Genomic DNA, 17,953 nt, shown 5'->3' with positions numbered 1-17,953 from the left:
CAGATGAGTTGGCTAAAACACTACAGATTTGGCAACCAGGCTAACGCTAGATCTCTGATGAACTTTTAATGTACAGTAGACTAAAGAGTGTGACGTACCTTCCATGTGCGTGGAAGTCAAGTTGCAGGACCTTGTCCTCGTGGGAGACGGCCCTCTTGGCTCTCTGGTGGTTGCTGTGCAGGGCCTCGGTGTCGTAGGACAGGCCCTCATAGTGGCGGATGTACTTGTTCAGAGGGTTTCCATGCTGACCTGCAGGAACAGAGGTGAAAACAGGCTTTTAATGGCCAATTAAAATGTCAAACAACTCATTCCTGATCGGCATAGAGTGCAGTGACAAAACTTCAGAACAGCACTACCTCAAACGTCTAAGGACTTATTTTAAACCCGAGACCATGACACATAATTCCTCATTATGAAAGCTTTAGCCTTCCCTAGATTCACAAGAATGTTATGAATAATACAACAGCAGGCTGTGTGAATTTCTCTCATTCTCACCATTGATTTAGACTTACTGTGTGTGTGTTTTCCATTTCATCCTTCCTTGGATAAAGATGTTACTTCCTCAAGCACTATTTTTGGAACTAAAAACAGTTGCACTTTTGAAGAACACCTGCGCCAACAAGATAGTACAAAACTATAGAGGCCCAATGGTTATTTTCAGCTTAATATTTGGTTCATTCACTTTTCCATCTAAAACTGCTGCAGCAATGGTAAAAACAATCAATTAAAACAATTGGCTACCGCAAACACATTTTGAATGCATTCTTTGGAGGGTGTGTTAGATATTTAGTGTTGAAATGCTGGGGGGGAAAAAACACCTTCCACAAGTTGAGTAGATGATAAGCACAAGACTGCAGTGTGCTGCCAATGATATCCCCACTCCCCTTCCCATCATAGGGACCAAGAGTGATTCCCATCAAGAACAGCTAGCTAGACACCCTTTACTCTACTGACTCAGACCACTTTATTATCTGACACAAACACCATTCTCATAATTTCCGGCTCCTAGCAGGGGTTCCAGGCATCTCTACACTGATGTGATCCAATCCCCAGCCTCATCTTCCACCAACACAGAAAAATTGCCATTTGTCAAACTTCAGAGAGAAGATTTTTTGTTTCCCTCTAAATTTCGTGGGATATTTTTTTGAAATACATTTTAAAAATCACCAGAGCATTTTAACTTCTTATGGCTGGGGTGCGTGCAGTATTGAGTAGTTTGTAATGTAAACTGAGATTTTTGGATATAAATATGAACTTTATCGAACAAAGCATACATGTATTGTGTAACATGAAGTCCTATGAGTGTCATCTGATGAAAATCAAAGGTTAGTGATTCATTCTCTCTCTATTTCTGCTTTTTGTGACTCCTCTCTTTGGCTGGAAAAATGGCTGTGTTTTTCTTGGTACTGACCTAACAATCATTTGGTGTGCTTTCGTCGTAAAGCCTTTTTGAAATCGGACACTGTGGTGGGATTAACAAGTTGATCTTTAAAAAAACACTTGTATGTTTGAGGAATTTTAATTATGAGATTTCTGTTTGAATTTGGCGCCCTGCACTTTCACTACCCTGCACTTTCACTGGCTGTTGTTATATAAAAAAAATAGCCTAATTCATATGTTCGCTTCACACGACACCAACTCCATCATCAAGTTTGCTGACAATCAGGCTGTCGATGCCCCCTTGTGTGGCCGTCATGCCCCTAACCCTAACCGTTGCTGCAAAAGTGACCGTTGTGCCTTTGGGCTGAATATAATGATTATAAATTCCCTTCTTCCGGCTGCTAATCACCACGCTCCGAAGCACCTCTCACTCACATGGCTCACTCAAATATCTCAATTCTTATTAACCAATGAACGTCACGTGATCGGGTCCTTCTCACAGGCATTGCAGCTCCGAAGTAGGCTACTAGGGAAGACACACAATAGGCATGCTGCAGCGCACGTCCCTCTTATCAAATTCCGAGGCGCATATTGAAGATGTTAGAAGAACTGTTCACATTAACCGTTCGTCAGCCAACAAGAATTAATTAAGAACAGCAAAATCACTAGCCTATGTCAATCTACTATCCCCCATGGGTAGAAAAGTTCACCTATTCTATTGGTCAGCTTGTCCTGTGCAATAAATAAAATATTCCAAAACGTACTCTGGGACCGTTTTGAGACGCGATAGAGCCCAATTTAATACAACCACTATACATCCCAATTTATTTTTAAAGAAATTAGGCTGATGCAACAGGTCAGAAGGTACAGATTAAAAATGTTGATAGCCTAATAGTTTATTTCTTCACATTCACTATAAGCGCAGCCATTCGCACATGGCAGTAGGCTATTGGCGCAAATGTTCCAAAATGCAATTAGAGGGAAAACACCGTTCTCAAAGTGCAAATGCTAGCGGTTTCACATGACAGAAATGAAAATATGAATTTAGAAAGAGTTAAGATCTAAAAGACACAAGAAGCATGGTTTGGTAATATGAATAGGATTGTGACTTTGGCTGCTGGACAAGGAAAGAAAGTTGAGAACATGAGAAACAGGTTTCAATGGCATGAGGACGTGTTAAACGAAACCCCGTAACACTCCTATGGTCAGAACACAGTAAGAGATGCTTCATAAAATGAAAAAAATAATTTCCAGATTTGAAACAATAAATTTATGGTAAAATAGTTACAAAATGTTGACTGCGTCCATAGAAAATTGCAAGGTGGGTGATGTTGCAGTGTGCAACAAGCACTGTCACTTCTCTCCTATATGAAGTATGTCAACAGAATCAAGCCAATAGATATTATTAATGATCCTATATTATATTTGCCAAACATGACTGGCGTTTAGCACACACACACAATTAAGTCATTAAAATTTGGCTACATTTTTCAATGTCAGTATTGGTCTGGACATGACAGCCTATGTGCATTGGCTACAGCCTATCACCTACACTTTAACATGTAGGCATGAGCGTGTTTTCCATTTCATCCTTCCTTGGATAAAGAGGTTACTTCCTCAAGCACTGTTTTTGGGACTAAGAATAGCTTCACTTGTGAAGGACACCCACAATATACTACAGAGACCCAATTGTTACTTTCAGCTAAATATTTGCTATATTCACTTTTCCCATCCCATCTAAAACTGCTGCAGCAATAGTAAAAACAATCAATTGAAACAATTGGCTACCGCAAACACATTTTGAATGCATTCTTTGAGGGTGTATTAGATATTTACAGTGTTAATGCTGGGGGTAAAAACACCTTCCACAAGCACAAGACTGCAGTGTGCTGCCAATGATATCCCCACTCCCCTTCCCATCATAGGGACTAGAGGTCGATTATTGGAGGACCAAAAAAGACGATACTGATTAATCGGCCGATTTTTATTTATTTATTTGTAATAATGACAATTACAACAATACTGAATGAACACTTATTTTTAACTTAATATAATACATCAATAAAAATCTATTTAGCCTCAAATAAATAATGAAACATGTTCAAGTTGGTTTAAATAATGCAAAAACAAAGTGTTGGAGAAGTAAAAGTGCAATATGTGCCATGTAAAAAAGCTAACGTTTAAGTTCCTTGCTCAGAACATGAGAACATATGAAAGTGGGTGGTTCCATTTTAACATGAGACTTCAATATTCCAAGGAAAGAGGTTTTAGGTTGTAGTTAATTTAGTATTTATAGGACTATTTCTCTCTATACTATTTGTATTCCATATACCTTTGACTATTGGATGTTCTTAGAGGTTGACCGATTAATCGGAATGGGCGATTAATTAGGGCCGATTTCAAGTTTTCATAACAATCGGAAATCGGTATTTTTGGGCACTGATTTGCCGATTAACACTTTGTTTTTGCATTATTTAAACCAAATTGAACGTTTCATTATTTACTTGAGGCTAAATTGATTTTATTGATGTATTATATTAAGTTAAAATAAGAGTTCATTCAGTATTGTTGTAATTGTCATTATTACAAATAAATACCTTTTTTTTTTAAATAAAATGGCCGATTAAATCGGTATCGGCTTTTTTGGTCCGCCAATAAATTGGTATCAGCGTTGAAAAATCATAATCGGTCGACCTCTAGTTCTTATAGGCACTTTAGTATTGCCAGTGTAACAGTATAGCTTCCGTCCCTCTCCTCGCCCCTACCTGGGCTCGAACCAGGAACACATCGACAACAGCCACATGCGAAGCAGCGTTACCCATGCAGCGCAAGGGGAATAACTACTCCAAGTCTCAGAGCGAGTGATGTTTGAAACGCTATTAGCTCACACCCAGCTACCTAGCTAGCCATTTCACATTGGTTACACCAGCCATTAGGCTGATAGGCTTGAAGTCATAAACAGCGCTGTGCTTGCGAAGAGCTGCTGGCAAAACGCACAAAAGTGCTGTTTGAATGAATGCTTACGAGCCTGCTGCTGCCTACCATCGCTCAGTCAGACTGCTACATCAAATCATAGACTTAATTATAACATAATAACACACAGAAATACGAGCCGTAGGTCATTAATATGGTCGAATCCGAAAATTATCATTTCGAAAACAAAACTTTTATTATTTCAGGGGCGGCAGGGTAGCCTAGTGGTTAGAGTGTTGGACTAGTAACCGGAAGGTTGGAAGTTCAAACTCCCGAGCTGACAAGGTACAAAACTGTCGTTCTGCCCCTGAACAAGGCAGTTAACCCACCGTTCATAGGCCGTCATTGAAAATAAGAATTTGTTCTTAACTGACTTGCCTAGTTAAATAAAGGTAAAAATAAATAAATAAATAAATAAATAAATACATACATACGGAACCGTTCGGTATTTCATCTAATGGGTGGCATCCTTAACCAGTTAGAGCTCTAGGGGCGCTATTTCATTTTTGGATAAAAAACGTTCCCGTTTTAAGCGCGATATTTTGTCACGAAAAGATGCTCGACTATGCATATTCTTGACAGTTTTGGAAAGAAAACACTCTGAAGTTTCAGAATCTGCAAAGATTTTGTCTGTAAGTGCCCCAGAACTCATTCTACAGGCGAAACCAAGATGATGCATCACCCAGGAATTAGCAGAATTTCTGAAGCTCTGTTTTCCATTCTCTCCTTATATGGCTGTGATTGCGCAACGAATGAGCCTACACTTTCTGTCGTTCGCCCAAGGTCTTAGCAGCATTGTGACGTATTTGTAGGCATATCATTGGAAGATTGGCCATAAGAGACTACATTTTCCAGAGGTCCGCCCGGTGTCCTTTGTCTAAATTTGTGCGTAATCTTCAGGTGCAGGCATTTTCTCCTGGGATTCAGGAGAGAAACCATGTTTCCAAGAACGATGTATCAATGAAGAGATATGTGAAAAACACCTTGAGGATTGATTCTAAACAACGTCTGCCATGTTTTCAGTCGATATTATGGAGTTAATTTGGAAAAAAGTTTGCGTTTTGAGGACTGAATTTATGGATTTTTTTTGGTAGCCAAATGTGATGTATAAAACGGAGCTATTTCTAATACACAAGGAATCTTTTTGGAAAAACTGAGCATCTGCTATCTAACTGAGAGTATCCTCATTGAAAACATCAGAAGTTCTTCAAAGGTAAATGATTTTATTTGAAGGCTTTTATGTTTTTGTTAATGTTGCGTGCTGGATGCTAACGCTAATGCTAACGCTAAATGCTAACGCGAAATGCTAACTCTAGCTAGCTACTTTTACACAAATGATTGTTTTCCTATGGTTGAGAAGCATATTTTGAAAATCTGAGATGACAGTGTTGTTAACAAAAGGCTAAGCTTGAGAGATGGCATATTTATTTCATTTGCGATTTTCATAAATAGTTAACGTTGTGTTATGCTAATGAGCTTGCTGATAGATTTACACAATCCTGGATACAGGGGTTTTTTCATAGCTAAACGTGACGCAGAAAACGGAGCGATTTGTCCTAAACAAATAATCTTTCAGGAAAAACTGAACATTTGCTATCTGAGAGTCTCCTCAATGAAAACATCTGAAGTTCTTCAAAGGTAAATGATTTTTTTGAATGCTTTTCTGTTTTTTTGTGTAAATGTTGCCAGCTGAATGCTAATGCTAAATGCTACGTTAGCCATCAATACTGTTACACAAATGATTGTTTTGCAATGGTTGAGAAGCATATTTTGAAAATCTGAGATGACAGTGTTGTTAACAAAAGGCTAAGCTTGAGAGCTAGCATATTTATTTCATTTGATTTGCGATTTTCATGAATAGTTAACGTTGCGTTATGGTAATGAGCTTGAGTCTGTATTCACGAACCCGGATCCGGGATGGGGAGATCAGAAAGGTTAAGTCAAAATATTCTTGTTATGTCATAATTACGTAAAATTCTGGCAAATTAGTTCGCAATGCCAGCCACTGATTCTGCGTGCAATAAACGCAAGAGAAATGACACAATTTCACCTGGTTAATATTGCCTGCTAACCTGGATTTATTTTAGCTAAATATGCAGGTTTAAAAATATATAGTTCTGTGTATTGATTTTAAGAAAGGCATTGGTGTTTATGGTTAGGTACAGTCATCCAACGATGGTGCTTTTTTCGCAAATGCGCTTTTGTTAAATCATCCCCCAGCGTTGCATCGATTATATGCAACGCAGGACACGCTAGATAAACTAGTGTGGTTTATCAAATCAACCATGTGTGGTTATAACTAGTGATTATGATTGTTTTTAATAAGATAAGTTTAATGCTAGCTAGCAACGTACCTTGGCTTCTACTGCATTCGCGTTACAGGCAGGCTCCTCGTGGAGTGCAATGAGAGGCAGGTGGTTAGAGCGTTGGACTAGTTAACTGTAAGGTTGCAAGATTGCATCACTGAGCTGACAAGATGAAAATCTGTCGTTCTGCCCCTGAACAAGGCAGTTAACCCACCGTTCCTAGGCCGTCATTGAATATAAGAATGTGTTCTTAACTGACTTGCCTAGTTAAAAGGTATATAAAAACAAATAAAACAAATAATTTAAAAAATATCGGCAAAATCGGCGCCCAAAGATGTCGATTTCCGATTGTTATGAAAACTTGAAATCGGCCCTAATTAAAACGGCCACTACGATTAATCGGTCGACCTCTAGTATGTGACCAATAAAATTTGATTTGACAATCTTATCAATTTATTTCCACCAATCATTTGTGTCAGTGCAGTACATGTTGAGTGGTCTTCTCTATAAGCATGCTGAAAGTCTGTCACGACTAAGACATGAAAAAGGCTTACATACTTTTCAATAAAGCTGAGGAGTACCACCATTACTAACCGACTGCTATCAAAACCTGGTCATCAGTACGCCACACTCCAGAGTACGGCTGACCCAATTTAGTCGACTGCTGTAATAAAGGCTTAAAAAAAGAAATTATAATAATGACTCGAACACATTTATTTTGTTTACATTGTTCCAAACATTCACAGATATTATAGTCATCTAGACAGCACCTGTTTGGCACATATTAACATGCACGTAGCACTTGCTCCTTACCTTCTTTTTCTTGATCTCCAGTATTTTCAACAACTAGTCACATTTATTCCACCCATCCGACTTCTCTTTTACCTCCTGAGCAACATGGCCCATTTCAAGTTCATTTCTCACAGGTTTTTTTTTAAGTCAAGGACAGCCCCAGAGTGAACCATACCATTAGACCAAAAAGCCATCAACCACTCTGAGCTAAGGGAGTTTACTTTCTAGATTGTCAAGGTTGCTCATAAGGCATGGCAAAGACCTGGTGCACTCCAACAGTTGTACTACCTATGTGTATGTTTAGCCTATAGGCATATAGCCTAGATCAGAAGCTAGATGTTTCCAGTTCTTTAGAATTCTCCTTACAGTGATTGTGGTTGAAATGAATGAGGAAAACTCCTTAACAGTTTGCGCAAAGCAATCCTGCACAGAGTAAAGAAAGGAGAAATCACTAAAAACTTTGTAGTCATCAGCAGCGTTAGATGGAGTGCTCTCCCGGAGGCAGCAGCGGCGCGGCCCCTGCTTCCACCTGCTCGGCTGTGATAAAACTCTCCACTTATCTAGTTCTGACTAGGGGATAAACGCTGCTCATTAAGAGTGGGACACTGACATGCATCGCAATTCCACACGAGACTACGCTCTCTCTCCTGGGCGTCTGTCACTGTGTGGTACCCTGTTACATTACAAGAGAGTGAGGGGACATTAATGTAGAAACAGGAGGCTTTTAAAGAGCTTTTAGATGCAACGGTCACACTTTTAGCAATCAGCACAAGATGGAAGCAGCCATCACTTATTCATTCAGTTCTTTTTCAGGTTCAAATTAAAGCTAGTCCCATAGTGACAGCACACTCGCTCCTGCGCATATGTAGCTCAGCTGTTGGCTGACTGATGCCATGCTGGCTGGTTGCAGTGTTAGAGCCTTATTGAGACTGTCTACTATACTGGCTGATGCTAGCTGAGAATAGTCCTCTGCCCAGAGAGCTTGGCAACACTGGGCAAATGGTCAAACTCTCACTAGTCAGTCCGGACAGTAGGGCTAGACTGTGTGTATCCAGTCTGGCGTTTCCAGAGCTGCCCATTGGTGGGAATATGATCCCACTTCATTCACACTGAGGGTCTTCTTAGGATCCTGCCGAAGTGGAAAATACAGCCTCTTCCCTGACAGCTGTGTACTATCAGAGTTGAGAGCGTTTAAACATTTGAATTTGAAAAGGGCTCAAGAAATGAGAAAAAAAATAAAAATAAAATCACATCTGCTAGATGAACACAAAAACATTTTTTAAGTGCACAACAGTGTGGCAAAGGAACAATGCTCTCCCTATGAAGGGAGAGCATTGACAACAGACCATTTCATCTGGGGAGAATAATCCTTCATCCACATTCGATTTTCCTCCTACCTCCAGAATGCATCTGTTGACTAGAAGTAGATCTGAGGAGATTAGATGAATAAACAGCTGAAAAAAAGATTATCCTTAAAAAGGAGGGATATGTAAAAAAAAAAATTAAAAATACAATAAAAGTAAGCTGTTGCCACTTTTGTGAAAAAACAAATGCTTAACGTTAAAACAAGAGGTTGGCGAGAGCCGAGGCAGGTATGAATGTCTCCCAGACAGTCCCAAGCCTGGTAAATGAGCAAATCAACCCAGTCTCCAAGATCTCCGCTGATGAAGCCCTCAGTTTGCAAGTCAAGAGTACGGCTGAGTGTGACAGTGGAGAGAACTGTGGAGGCAAAGCATAATCCTGAGAGGAGAGAACTCAGCTGCATAAAGACAGGCTCAGATTTAGACATAGGCCATCAATTTCATTAAAGCGCTGTGACACTGAGATGCTAAAGAGCACGCTCTGGCAGTGTGCCTCCACACAACTCTGGGTAATGAAGACAGAGCATGGCCAGGGAGGAACTGGCTCTCACAGTGACACCAGGGCAGCGGCTCAACTCTACCACGAAGCGCGGTAGCCATGCTAAACAGGCTTACACACACACACACACACAGCTGGAGCGCGAGAATCACCGCCACAAAGAACAGCATATCCACCAAGCCTTATCATTGGTCCACTCCTCGTCAACAAAGGCTTTAAAAGAATGGTCAGATACAAACAGTCAAACACACCTGAGGATAGGAGCCAAATGAGTTGCTGTTTAAGCAGTCCACCTGCTAGCTGGCTGTATACTGGTTAGCTGACAGTCATGAAAACAATACGCATGCTTCAATGGGGCAGAAGGCCATGTTGTTGTGATTCTGGATGGCCAGAAAGCTAGCAACAATGACAAGAAGCTGCCATGTGGGAATCAAAGGTGGTCTTTTCAGCAAGTTTTATCTTGATACCATGTCTTGTTTTGAGGTGTTTTTACCGAGGTCACATCTATGCTAATATGACTACAATTCACTAGCTAGCTAACAAACAAACTGTAACGTTGTATTTGAGAGACAACAAGCTCATTGTGCAAATGTGTTTTCAATGAACATTGGAGACTAAATATAGTTTACATGCTGTTAATAATCCAAGCCAACCCTGGTCTGTCTTTCCCCATAGTTGACCCAGCACTGGTTTTGTTGCTGAACAACCAACCTGTCTATAACGTCATAAGCAAGTAGACTACGAAGTCGCCATATAAAAAACATATTCAAAAGAAATTGGCTGAGATGACTGGTTCCTTTCAGAGATTCTCACAGCTGTTGGTGTGTTAGCCTACTACCTGAGAAGCTATTTTAAAACCCCATTAACCTTCCGCTAGTGGAACCCCCCCGCAACAGCCAGTGAAAGTACAGGCCAAATTCAAAACAACAAAAATCTCATAATTAAAATTCCTCAAGCATACAAGTATTTTACACCATTTTAAAGATAAAATTCGCATTAATCCAGCCACAGTGTCTGATTTAAAAAACGATTTACAGCGAAAGCACCAAACGATTATGTTAGGTCACCACCAAGCCACAGAAAAACACAGCCGTTTTTTCCAACCAAAGAGGAGTCACAAAAAGCAGAAAGAGATAAAAATTAATCACTAACATTTGATGATCTTCATCAGATGACACTCATAGGACTTCATATTACACAATACATCAGTTGTTTGATAAAGTTCATATTTATATAAAAAAATCTGAGTTTACATTGGCGCATTACGTTCAGTAGTTCTAAAACATGCGGTGATATTGCAGAGAGCCACATCAATTTACAGAAATACTCATAATAAACATTGATAAAGATACGACTATTATACATGGAACTTTAGCTAAACCCCTCCTTAACTTCTTATGGCTGGGGGGGCAGTATTGAGTAGCTTGGATGAATAAGTTGCCCAAAGTAAACGGCCTGCTCCTCAGTCTCAGTTGCTAATATATGCATATTATTATTAGTATTGGATAGAAAACACTCTGAAGTTTCTAAAACTGTTTAAATGATGTCTGTGAGTGTAACAGAACTCATATGGCAGGCAAAATCCTGAGTTGAAATCAAAACAGGAAGTGAGAAATCTGAGCTTTGTATGTATGTATTCACCAGAGTCCCCAATGAAATCCCCTTGAGATATTAATGATGTTGGACTGCCTAAGGGTTCCACTAGATGTCAACCAATAATATACATTTTAATGAGACTTCTATGGTGTTGTGGGAGTGAATGAGAGCAGAATGCATCAGGTGTCTATCAAGCAGCCATTTTCTGATCACGCTTATTCCTCATGGAACCCACTTGCGTTCCATTGCTCATGAAGACAGGAAGGAATTCTCCGGTTGGAACTTTATTGAAGCTATATGTTATAAACATCCTAATGATTGATTCTGTACTTAGTTTGAAATGTTTCTTTGACCTGTAATATAACTTTTTGAAGTTTTTGTCCGATGTAACGCTGACCAGAATGAGTGTTTGGATATGTATACCAAACACGCTAACAAAATAAGGTATTTTGACATTATCGAACAAAACAAACCTTTATTGTGGACTTGGGATTCCTGGAGTGCTTACTGATGTAGATCAAAGGTAAGGGAATATTTAGCATGTCATTTCTTGTTTATGTTGACGTCAACATGGCGGCTATTGTGTCAAATTTTTCTGAGCGTCGTCTCAGATTATTGCATGGCTGGCTTATTCCGTAAAGTTTTTTTTTTTATAAATCAGACACAGCGGTTGCATTAAGGAGAGGTATATCTATAATTCCATGTGTATTACTTGTATTATCATCTACATTTATGATGAGTATTTTGTTGAATGATGTGGCTATGCAAAATCACTGGATGTTTTTGGAACTAGTGAATGTAACGTGCCAATGTAAACTCATATTTTGATAAATATGAACTTTATCAAACAAAACATACATGTATTGTGTAACATGAATTCCTATTAGTGTCATCTGATGAAGATCAAAGGTTAGTGATACATTTTCTCTATTTGTGCTTTTTGAAACTCCTCTTTGGCTGGGAAAAGAATGGCTGTGTTTTTCTGTGGCTATGTGGTGACCTAACAATCGTTTGTGGTGCTTTTGCTGTAAAGCATATTTGAAATCGGACACTGTGGTGGGATTAACAACGGGAATAGCTTTAAAATGGTATGAGATATATGTATGTTTGAGGAATTTTAATTATTAGATTTGATGTTTTGAAAATGGCGCCCTACACTTTGACTGGCTGTTGTCATATCGCTCCCGTTAATGGGATTGCAGCCATAAGAAGTTAATGCAACCGCCTTGTCAGATTTCAAAGAAACTTTACGGAGAAAGCAAACCATGCAATATTCTGAGTTCAGCCTTTAGACAACAAAGCAGCCAAAAAGATACCCACCATATTGGGTAGTCAACATTACTCAGAAATAGCATTTTAAATATTCACTTACCTTTGATGATCTTCATCAGAATACACTCCCAGGAATCCCAGTTCCACCATAAATGTTAAACATCTTCTTTTGTTAGGGCCTTTGGTAAACAAATCCAAAAGCGTGTTCAGGTCGCGCCGAACGAAAAGTTCAAAAAGTTCCATTACAGCCCGTAGAAACATGCCAAACTAAGTATAGAATCAATCTTTAGGATGTTTAAAATAAAACTTCATTAATGTTCCAACCTGACAATTCCTTTGTCTGTACAAATGAAGTGGAACGTAGCTACCTTTCACGTGAGCGCGCCAGACAGAGGCTGTGGCACTCTGCCAGACCACTCACTCAAAGAGCTCTTATGAGCCCCTCCTTTAGAGTAGAATCCTCAAAACAGGTTCTAAATACTGTTGACATCTAGTGGAAGCCTTGGGAAGTGAAATATAACTAATATCACCCTGTATCTTCAATGGGGGCTGAGTTGAAAAACTACAAACCTCAGATTTCCCACGTCCTGGTTGGATTTTTTCTCAGGTTTTTGCCTGCCATATGAGTTCTGTTATACTCAGACATCATTCAAACAGTTTTAGAAACTTCAGAGTGTTTTCTATCCAAATTTACTAATTATATACATAGTCTAGCTTTTACGGCTGAGTAGCAGGCAGCTTAATTTGGGCACGTTTTTCCATCTAAGCTACCCAATACCCCAAAGAAGTTAAGAAATGTATGGTCATCAGCTAATGCCGTGTTTGATATGAAGGGGACACTCCGTGCTTCACAGCTCTGGGAATAAATACCTAAAGAAAGGAGCTCATACAGTGCTGCTGGGGTAATGGTCCCACAGACAGATACAAAGACAGACTATTGTCATGGTGGCCCCAGTGTGTAGGAGTAAACTATTCAACAAGCAGGGTCACACCCAGCCTGCCATGACATGTTTATGAACGAGTCCGGGAGAAAATATTTTGAGATTTACACTAAACTTTTCTTCACCCTCCCCCAACAAATAGACTAATGAAAGTGGGCAATCTAGACCGTGGAACACTGACGGACAGAAACACATGAGCTGGTGGGCTTATTAATGTGAGTTCTCACAAGGTTAGAAGATTAATCAAATCAGGAAACAGAGGGGCTTGTATGAAAACAAAACAGAGCATGCTCAGATTGCCTCCATCAACCCCCATACATTGGCATGACATTTCCTATGCATTGTCCCACACAGCCTATTAACATGCAACACCAGTGGAATAAAGCAGAATAGACAAGAGAGAAATGCAATTATTTGACTAAAAAGACAGCTCATTGTATATGGCTCAATTTGGCAAGGGCTGGTATTTCTAAGAAGTGATACACATTAAATATTGGACAACACTATCATGCAAAACAGCCTTTAGTTCAGTAAAATGTTCGGTTAAAGAACAAGGTTAGTCCTCGTTTTAATATTTGCTCAGGCCGAGATGATACCAGTATGGCGATACGTTAGTACTGTGGCAAGTAAACAAAACATGAAGCGGATTTAACTTATTTAGGAAAACAGCCCCAATGTTGGAAACTTAACATCATTATGTTGTCATCCAGAGTGATATTTATTTAATTTCTAAGCTATAGCACACAACTTAAATACAGCTGATTGTTAAAAGACCAAAGAGGTTGTCTGCGTCGTGTTTTCATTTTTGCCAACCCTAACATATTGCGATACAGGTATCATCACAGCCCTAGTAATTGCAACACTGACAGTTTACAAGAACCGATGTTGCAACAAAGTAGATTTATTCACATTTACAAAAAAAATAAGGATATCTTAACCTCATGACAATGGAACATCTTTTGCCCTCTATTAGTACATGTACAGTTTCAGGGGATATGCCTTCAAGTGATACTCATTTTATCATCAGTTGTTAAACCTCTGTCCTAAAAGGGAAATATTTAGCCTGTTATGTACAAACCCACTCTAGCCCAGCCTACAGCAGCAGGATGAACTGAATCAACAGGGTAAAGGTCAACTCGGAGGCTGTTGGTTAGAGATAGAGTATGGCAGGCACACCACGGTCCCTTCAGCTGTCAGACCACATACGACTCCAGTGGATTCATGGATTTTTTCATTGAAAAAAAACCAACAAAAAACAACTGTTACCATGGCGCAGCCATGCCTCTTACTTTCCTTTCCGTATCACACCACATGTGTGTAGGGTCACTGTCCGGAGGAAGGGAGAGGCATGTGAGGACTGTGACCCCAGTGCTGAATATGCCAGCATAAGGAAGTGTTTTCATGACATATAAAAATAATAACAGGGATAATTAGCAAGTCATTTGTTAACATAATTTCCTCCCTTATCTAGCAGCCACAAAAAGTTCATGTAATATTGGAATATTCAAATCGAGAAACAATATAGGCCTATGCCTGGCCAATACAATATTTTTGTTTGCCTAGTCAATCCATTTGAATAGTGTTGCAAGTAGTCACTGACTTTGAATTAGTTGGCAGGGTAAAGGACTAGGAGAACTAACACTATTTGCAAGAGAAAATGTTGGCTACTCCTTATTTGTATATTGCTGGAATGCACCTGCTAGCCCAAAATTGCCAGAACAGTCAATGACAAGTAGTGCATGTGGGCTTCATACTGTAGGCTTAGTCAATAGTATTTCAGTGAAGTCTTCATCCTCACTCACGGAGGTGCCAAGCTTGAAAGGCCAGATTGTTCCTGTCAAGGGGTTCTGAGGAAGTGGAAACAGCTTGGGTCATGATGACTCACCCGCCACATACATTAACATGCTGGGAAAAGTCAGGTTGTTTGACAGGCAAGAGGGCTCAGGGCTCCACCACTTGTTCTCCTGGTTGCTATTGCACCATACAACAACACTGTGAGTGATGGGTAAACCACTAGCCTACATCCCTGACAAGACATCCAGCCATTGACTACTGAGGGGTGGAAACATGGCATTGTGGTGTGGACCAATGCCATGTCCACTGGTCCATGTGGCTAGCTGCAGCTTTTGACCACTGAGGAGCTACTAATCCGATGGGCAGTGGTAGTAGTAGATGTTTTTGGACAAATACGCTTTTGTGTTGGGTCTTTTAGCCACAGTGCTGTATGGGTAATTGTCAAGGGAGGGATCTGAAATACCAAAGCATGATGTAGCTAGTAGGGCTGGGAATTGCCAGGGACCACACAATATGATACTTAGGTGCAGATACGATATGCATTGTGATTCTACACTGCAATTTTATTGTGATTTCAGGTTCCAAACATATTGCTCACTATATGTCTGCTGCAGAGAGACAAGAGCATGAGAAAATCAGTTTTGATCAGTCAGGGAAATAAAAGTTCTGAAAACATGTTGGCTCACCATTTAAAAAAAGACAAAAAATGGAGAACAAGCTATAAGATGAAAAATGCCAGAGTTTTGGCACAGGTACAGCCAGCCGACTGTCTCTAGCTGACGCTGCCTGCAGTAGCAAAATAAAACAATTGTAACTAGGGGTGCACGATATCAGCCGATATTAGCTAAAAATGCCAACATCGGTAGGGGCCTGGTGTCTAGTTTAATGCCAATGTTAAAAACCGATGTCAAAGCTGCCGTGCATACCTACAGTGGGGCAAAAAAGTATTTAGTCAGCCACCAATTGTGCAAGTTCTCCCACTTAAAAAGATGAGGCCTGTAATTTTTATCATAGGTACACTTCAACTATGACAGAAAATCATATTGTAGGATTTTTAATGAATTTATTTGCAAATTATGGTGGAAAATAAGTATTTGGTCACCTACAAACAAGCAAGATTTCTGGCTCTCACAGACCTGTAACTTCTTCTTTAAGAGGTTCCTATGTCCTCAACTCATTACCTGTATTAATGGCACCTGTTTAAACTTATCAGTATAAAAGACACCTGTCCACAACCTCAAACAGTCAAACTCCAAACTCCACTATGGCCAAGACCAAAGAGCTGTCAAAGGACACCAGAAACAAAATTGTAGACCTGCACCAGGCTGGGAAGACTGAATCTGCAATAGGTAAGCAGCTTGGTTTGAAGAAATCAACTGTGGGAGCAATTATTAGGAAATGGAAGACATACAAGACCACTGATAATCTCCCTCGATCTGGGGCTCCACGCAAGATCTCACCCCGTGGGGTCAAAATGATCACAAGAACGGTGAGCAAAAATCCCAGAACCACACGGGGGGACCTAGTGAATGACCTGCAGAGAGCTGGGACCAAAGTAACAAAGCCTACCATCAGTAACACACTACGCCGCCAGGGACTCAAATCCTGCAGTGCCAGACGTGTCCCCCTGCTTAAGCCAGTACATGTCCAGGCCCGTCTGAAGTTTGCTAGAGAGCATTTGGATGATCCAGAAGAAGATTGGGAGAATGTCATATGGTCAGATGAAACCAAAATATAACTTTTTGGTAAAAACTCAACTCGCCGTGTTTGGAGGACAAAGAATGCTGAGTTGCATCCAAAGAACACCATACCTACTGTGAAGCATGGGGGTGGAAACATCATGCTTTGGGGCTGTTTTTCTGCAAGGGGACCAGGACGACTGATCCGTGTCAAGGAAATAATAAATGGGGCCATGTATCGTGAGATTTTGAGTGAAAACCTCCTTCCATCAGCAAGGACATTGAAGATGAAACGTGGCTGGGTCTTTCAGCATGACAATGATCCCAAACACACCGCCTGGGCAACGAAGGAGTGGCTTCGTAAGAAGCATTTCAAGGTCCTGGAGTGGCCTAGCCAGTCTCCAGATCTCAAAAAATCGAAATCGAAATCCATTAAAGCCAAGATAATGGAATTTATTGCCCTTGACAATCAACCGTTCTTTGTCGTGGGTGATGTTGGCTTTCGACGACTGGTCGAGCACCAGTACACACTACCAAGTGGGCTATTTTTCAGATGTTGCCCTACCGAAGTTACACATTGGTAGCGTCACAACATACATAACGACCTAAACGGCGTTCCATAGTGTCAAAAAAGATACAGTAGCACTGTCAAAGCATTACAAAAAAAAGTCTGCAAACAAGCAAACACCGGCCACGAACAATGTGTTTACAATACCGCGTTGGTAATAAAGCATAATTTGTTCGACCGCAACTTCTGGGATAGCTAGCTTTAGCTTGGTACCTAGCTAGTACTAATACAATCAGCCTGAAAACAATGACCAGTAGAAACTGCAGTCATTTTCATTATTCTTTGCAATGATTTAGGAATCCTTGTGTGTAAGTGTTAGTTAGGTTGACACTTGTTCGCCTATTGAAATTTAACTTCAGTTCATGAAAATAAATAGCAAGCCAGCTACTTAACCCTGTTGCCCAAAGCTAAAGTTATAAGCTGCCAGCTAGCTTTATCTGTCTAGTGAGGCTCGACCGGACAATGTGTTGTGAAGCTAGCCACAATAAGGATTAGGCACAAGTGGAATTTGCGGTTTGCCTTCAAAATAAAAGTGTCATTGACAGTGATGCAAATGAATGCAAATAGTAGAATTATGACACTTATTTTGAAGGCTAACTGCAAAGTCCACTATTGTGGCTAATCCTTATTGTGGCTAGCTTCACATACATGGGTCCAACCACAATCAAATCAAATAAGAACTGTCTTATGAATTAGGATTATTTTAGATGACACCTAGCTATATAATTAGCTAGCTAACTATAGCTACTGAAACAGATGTCGTTTGCTATGTTTTGGGGAAGAACACTGTTT

General features: G+C 40.1%; 1 protein-coding gene across 3 annotated transcripts in view; it reads right to left on the bottom strand.

Moving 5' to 3' along the window:
- adam10a (ADAM metallopeptidase domain 10a) overlaps positions 1-17,953 on the bottom strand; it is a 109,379-nt gene that overhangs the window by 71,802 nt on the left and 19,624 nt on the right. For all 3 annotated transcript variants that reach the window (XM_021607380.2, XM_036980804.1, XM_036980803.1), the window contains one exon: positions 99-249. In XM_021607380.2, coding sequence (XP_021463055.2) covers positions 99-249 — 151 coding nt within the window. The remainder of the gene's footprint in view (positions 1-98; positions 250-17,953) is intronic.

This window comes from Oncorhynchus mykiss, chromosome 6 (genome assembly GCF_013265735.2).
Source record: "Oncorhynchus mykiss isolate Arlee chromosome 6, USDA_OmykA_1.1, whole genome shotgun sequence".
NCBI lineage: Eukaryota > Metazoa > Chordata > Actinopteri > Salmoniformes > Salmonidae > Oncorhynchus > Oncorhynchus mykiss.
Note: the sequence above shows the minus strand (reverse complement) of the source record. Positions and strands in the feature narration are given on the sequence as shown.